This window comes from Malurus melanocephalus, unplaced genomic scaffold (genome assembly GCF_030028575.1).
Source record: "Malurus melanocephalus ecotype Western Australia unplaced genomic scaffold, MMel_1.1 scaffold_575, whole genome shotgun sequence".
Taxonomy (NCBI): Eukaryota; Metazoa; Chordata; class Aves; order Passeriformes; family Maluridae; genus Malurus; species Malurus melanocephalus.
The window spans coordinates 138,695-144,675 of NW_026623807.1; the positions used below are offsets into that span (position 1 = coordinate 138,695).

Sequence of the window (5,981 nt, forward strand, 5' to 3'; positions counted from 1 at the left end):
AGACCGATAGGGCACAGCCAGATCCGGGAGGGGACAGCGGACAGCCAGCACGGGGCGGGACAGACAGACGGACGGACGAGGGACAGCCAGCTCTGGGAGGGGACAGGAGACAGACAATCCCGGGGGGACTGACAGACAGACAGGGCACAGCCAGCCCGGGGCGGGACAGACCGACAGGGGACAGCCAGCTCCGAGAGGGACAGGGGACAGGGGGACAGCTAGCCCCGGTGGGGACAGACGGACAGGGGACAGCCAGCTCCGAGGGGGACAGGGGACAGGGGGAAAACTAGCCCCGGTGGGGACAGACGGACCGGGGACAGGAGGACAGAGACGGACAGCTGGGGTCTTTCACAGGCACCCGGGGAGACACGGGGACAGAGAGCCCAGCGCAGGGACAGACGGACAAGGTGACCAGCGGGACGCACACGCCCAGCGCCCCAGCCCCGGGAGCCTCCCGCAGCGGGTCCTCCCGCGCACCGGGAGCCCGGCGGGGCCGCTCCGCCGCTTCTCCCGGCCGGGGATGCAGCCCGGAGCCGCGGGCAGCCGGAYATCGGGGCACCGGGACACGGCGGCCCGACACCCACCCGGGGCCGCGAGTGCCCGAAGGTAACGGGGGCACCGGGAGMAGCTCGGAGAGAGGGGCGCTCCGCTCCGGTGGCTGCGGGAGCGTTCGTTCCCAGGGTTTTATTCCCGAGGGGGCTGGGGAGGTGGGTCCCGCCGCAGGGATGTGCGGAGCCACTCGCGGTGACCCGGTTGGCGGCGACAGGACGGTGACGGCGCGACCTCTCCTCTCCTGCAGGGATTTGAAGCTGGGCCAAGAGATGGAAATGTCATTGTCGCGGCTCGGGGGCCCGGAGAAGTGAGCGGGCGGGACACCGGGACGGTCCCGAGAAAGCAGCACAGCCCTGGGCAGAGGGGGCTGTAGTGGGGTTTGTCACAGACTGCGAGGGCTCAGGACAATTCCGGGGGGCCAGGAGCTGTCCCATCGCCCGCTCGGGGTTYGGGACATCGGCCTTTCCAGCGGACTCTGGCACCCGTGTGAGCCCGATGAGGAGCTGGGGCTGCCTGTGAACCTATGCAGACCAGGAAGAAATACATTTTCCTGACTTTCCTTGCCTCTTGGCTGCTGCTTTTCCTCTTTGGGGGGGACCAGCTGCGCCATTTCGCTTTCTTTTCCGGGAGGAAAGCCAAAGCCCGGAGGAGCTGGCCCCACTGGACGGATCGGTCCCTCCTCAAAAGCTTTGCGGACCCCGAGGAGCTGCAGAGGGATGGGGACCCTTCCTTGCTGTCCCCCCGGGAGCGGCGGGCGGCGAGGCTGAGCATCCACAGGAGCAGCAGCTGCCGGATGGAAACCTGCTTCGACTTCTCCAGGTGCGAGAAGCACGGCTTCAAAGTGTTCACCTACCCCCAGGAGCGGGGCCAGCCCGTCTCGGAGAGCTACGGTAAAATCCTCAGCTCCATCCAGCGCTCGCGTTACCACACGGGGAACCCCGAGGAAGCGTGTCTGTTCATCCTSGGCATCGACACGCTGGACCGCGACCACCTCTCGGGCCAGTACGTCCRGAATGTGGATGAGAAAATCCGCGGCTTCCCGCTCTGGAACGGCGGCCGCAATCACCTCATCTTCAACCTYTACTCGGGCACTTGGCCCAACTACACCGGCGAGCTGGGTTTCGATATCGGCCAGGCCATGCTGGCCAAAGCCAGCTTCGACACCGACAGCTTTCGGCCCGGCTTCGACATCTCCATCCCGCTCTTCTCCAAGGAGCACCCGCAGCGMGGAGGGGACAGGGGGTGGCTGTACCAGGACTCGCTGCCCCCGAAAAAAAAATACCTGCTGGTGTTTAAGGGTAAGCGGTACCTGACGGGCATCGGCTCCGGCACCCGGAACGCGCTGCACCACATCCACAACGGGAAGGACATCATCTCCCTCACCACCTGCAAGCACGGCAAGGACTGGGAGAAGCACAAGGACACGCGCTGCGACAAGGATAACGTGGACTACGAAAAGTGAGTGGGAGATGAGGAGGGAAAAGGGGTCCGGGCGGGTGGGACACCCCAYAAATGTTCCTGTCTCTGACCGTCTGTGGTGGCTGCGCTTCCAGAGAGGGAATTTTGGGCTGTCCTGAAATAGATGAGGGTTCCGTGGCACAGCGGGGAGCGARGCGCTGACTGCTCAGGGCTTTCCTGCTCTGTATTAAAGTTGGAGTAATCTGGCGAGAGCGGCTCTTATCTGCAATCGCTGCCACCGCCTCTAATACGATTTCCCTTTTTCCGAACGCTGATGAATGACGCTTTTCTTCTCCCCCCTCCCGCTCTCCCCCAACATAAACGTTTCTCTTGGAGATGAGCCCGAAACATCCCCCCCTCACTGGCTCCACTGAAAATCCCACAAAAYTGGCGGGTCCCGGTGCGGGCAGCCCCGAGCTTAACTGGTGGTGGTGGGTGGGGGTCCCTCTGCATCCCCAACACAAATGGACATGGTGGCAGCAGTGTGTGTTGGACCTTGGTGCACAAAAAATTGGGGGAGGCAAAGTTCTGTGAGTTTGGGGGGTTCCGTGCTGCAGGCACACACGCCAGCTCCTCACCTTCCCATGCCACTACCTGGGACCCATCACCGGGGATGGATCCAGTCCAGGGCTGGCAAACACAGACCCCATCCCACAGACAACGGGCAGGTCCCCATCCCACGCCTGGGGACATCCTCCAGCCACCCGGCTGGAGAGCAGATGGGGAGAGGCCGCGTTGGGCATCATCCTCAAAGCGTCTTAGGAGGTGCCGGGAGGTAAAAGTGGAGCTGGGGTGCTGGCACTGGGATTAGCCGGGGCTTTGGGATGGGTCAGGCACCACATGGCTCTGTCTGGAGGTGCCACCAGCCCAGCAGGGTCAGCACTTGCAGCARAGTCCTTTTGGGATGGGGCATCGCAGGACAGTGGGGTTGGCAGGACAGGGGACACCGGCTCAGCCCCGCACTGCTCACGGAGCAGCGGGATGAGATTTCCCCCCCATCCGCCCACCCAGGTAATCCCCTAATGCTGTTTGCAAATACAGGGAGATTTACACCTCTCCCAGGATGGCTTTGGGCAGCGGATCCACGGGGAACACGTGGCACAGGGCAGCGTGCTCCTGTGTGACCCCGAACCGCCGCCGCCCKGCTCATCCCTGCGGGACTGGGCAAAAACCACCGGCATCTCCATTGGAGCCGGCTCTGCCCGACCTCCCGCGGGGATCGGTGCCCTCCTGCCCCGGGAGATGTTCCCAGATTTGGACAGGGAACAGGCCAGCGGGGAGGGGACACACCACAAGTGCCAAGTGACACCCAGCGGCCCCGTTCTCCCGGTGCGTTGGGACCGCTGGGTTCTGTCGCGGCGGAGGCAGCTCGGGGAGCAGAGCAAAGCTTTGCTGGGGGCTCCATCACCCTCCTAATGCCCAAAACAATCCTGGGTCTGTGCCGGGATAAAGGGCAGCTTGTGGCAGCGCTTTGCCCGGCTCTCGGAGCAGCCAGACCGGGCTGGGACGGGCTCTGCGGAGCCGCCGCTCCCGGTGGCACCGTGCCTGGCCGGAGCCGCGGAGGGGCCTGGCCAAGGGAGCGCGGCGGGCGCCCGTCCCGGCTCCTAACAAAACAAGGAAGCCCTGACGGCGTGATTGCCCGGAAACCGCAGCGCGTCAGGAGCGAAGTATTTCCATCGGGAGCTCCGGCCCCGCAGCCCGGCCGGCGCCAGGCTCCCGGCGGCACCGCCGCGCTGCCCACCCTGCCCCGCCGGCGGGAATGGTCCCCCGGAGGTGCCGGGGGTCACGGCTGGTTCTGGGGGTCCCCGAGGAGCTGTGGCAGAGGTGTCTGGCCCCGGCGWTGTGGCTGTCGCTGCTGTTTGAGCCGCTGTCACCCCTGCGGTGCCCGGCCAGGGGTTGGGGTGTTAACGACTCGAGGTTTTGGCATCCTTTGGAGACGCTGGGGAGGTTCATCCAGAGGCGGATTTTATTGTAGAACTTCGTGYCTCGGCATTGGGGTTGATTTCCCGCATCCCGGAGCGCCCCTGGGTGCTCCGGCATCCCCAGCTCCCAGCCTGGCCCGGCGCCCACCGCAGGGAGACCCTTCCTCCTGGMGAGCAGCTCATTTCAAGGGCGCTTTTTGGCTTCCCCAAGCCCACCCGGACCACGCGAAAACCCCCCAGCCCATCCAGGACCGGCTGCCCCTCCCCGCGGGCAGGAACAGACGGGGTCTGTCCCGACCTTAAGTCAATATTGGATTTTCCGGCGCGGCCGCAGGGACCCGGCAGCGGACGAGCCTCTCCCCATCGCGGCACAGAAGGGGCTTTGAGAGCCCCACGGGCCCGGGGGGGCCGCGCTGGCAGCACCCACAGCCCCCCCGAACGCTGCCAGGGCAGGCAGGGCTGGTCCTGCCCGGCAGGTCTGGGCACGGCACGGGAGCCGCTGCAGTTTCGGGCTCGGGGATTGGGGTGCGGTGACATTGCTGGGGGGTGGAGGAGCTGGGTCACGCCTTCAAAAGGCGCTGGGGTCCTGTCCTGGTCCCCGTTCTTTAAGGGATACCCACGTACATCCCTTTATCACCCAGGACATCTCTGCTCCCACAAAACCCGGGATATTCAGAGCCAAAATCAGCCCAAACCGGCCCTGATGCTGCCCTGGTTGGCTGCATCCTTCCAGGTTCCAGTGACACCCTCGGGATGCTCACAGGAGGGGAGGGGGCCASGCCTGACCCCAGCCCCTTCTCCCACCCCAGGTTTGATTACCAGGAGCTGCTGCACAACTCCACTTTCTGCATCGTGCCCCGGGGCAGGCGCTTGGGGTCCTTCCGCTTCCTCGAGGCTCTGCAGGTACAGGGGGTGTAGGGGCACAGGTGACCCCYTCCCTGGGCTCTGGGGGCTCTGTCCCACCCTGAGGGGTCCCTCCGCAGGCCGCCTGCATCCCGGTGCTGCTGAGTGACGGCTGGGAGCTGCCCTTCGCCGAGGCCATCGACTGGGGCAAAGCTGCGGTCGTGGGCAGCGAGAGGCTCCTGCTGCAGGTACCGAGCCCCGATCCTGCCCCACGCCGGGCAAGAGACCCCCAGATCTATTGCCAGGGGTGATGGAGCCAAGTTTGGGGTGAGCCCCTCACGGCTGAGCCTGGTCCATCATGGAATGGGGGTCCCGTCCCAGTGCAGCCCTGGGGCACTGCTCATTTCGGGGGGAAGGGATGGAGCATCCTCCCAGACACAAACCCTTGGGAATCCTGGGCTCAGCCCGGCTCTGGGCACAGCGGGATGGTGGCACCCAGCCCCTGGCACGGCTGGGACAGAAGGAGGTGGCAGAGGCAGCGGGGAGCTCTGAGCTGGTGCCCGTCCCGGCACAGATCCCCTCCGCCGTGCGCTGCATCCACCCCGAGCGCGTCCTGGCCTTCCAGCAGCAGACGCAGCTCCTGTGGGACGCCTACTTCTCCTCGGTGGACAAGATCGTGCACACCACGCTGGAGGTGAGCCCCGCGCCCCGAGCTCCCCTCCCCGGCTCGAATCTACCGTTCGAGCATCACTCCGCCCTCCGGCAGATCATCAAGGACCGCCTGGCCCCGCACCGCTCCCGCTCCCGATTCCTCTGGAACGCGCTGCCCGGCGGGCTCYTGGTCCTGCCTGATTTCTCCACCCACCTCGGGGATTTTCCTTTCTACTACCTGCAGCACGGTAGGATCCTGCCCGTCCCGGCTGAGCGCGGCAGGCTCGGGCTGTGCCACACCACCCGTTCTTTCCCATCTTTTTTTCAGGCTCCAGCCCCTCCAAGAAGTTCACGGCTTTCATCCGGGCGGTCTCGCAAGCAGGGTCCCCGTCCCAGTCCATCCTCAGGCTCATTCAAGCTGTCTCTGCATCCCAGTACTGCGCGCAGGTGGGAGGAGCTGAGTCCCCAATCAATCTGTGCATTCAGTGGGATAAATGAGGCCCCTGGATTGGGGAGGGGATGGGAATGAGGCCCCTGGATTGGGGAGGGGATGGG

At 65.4% G+C, this 5,981-nt stretch overlaps 1 protein-coding gene across 1 annotated transcript in view; it reads left to right on the forward strand.

Moving 5' to 3' along the window:
- Nucleotides 1-295: 295 nt before the first annotated feature.
- EXTL1 (exostosin like glycosyltransferase 1) overlaps nt 296-5,981 on the forward strand; it is a 7,402-nt gene continuing 1,716 nt past the window's right edge. Inside the window, 7 exon segments of the mRNA XM_057382562.1 lie at nt 296-606; nt 800-2,010; nt 4,742-4,835; nt 4,916-5,023; nt 5,350-5,469; nt 5,542-5,674; nt 5,755-5,933. Coding sequence (XP_057238545.1) covers nt 1,076-2,010; nt 4,742-4,835; nt 4,916-5,023; nt 5,350-5,469; nt 5,542-5,674; nt 5,755-5,933 — 1,569 coding nt within the window. The 5' untranslated portion in view covers nt 296-606; nt 800-1,075.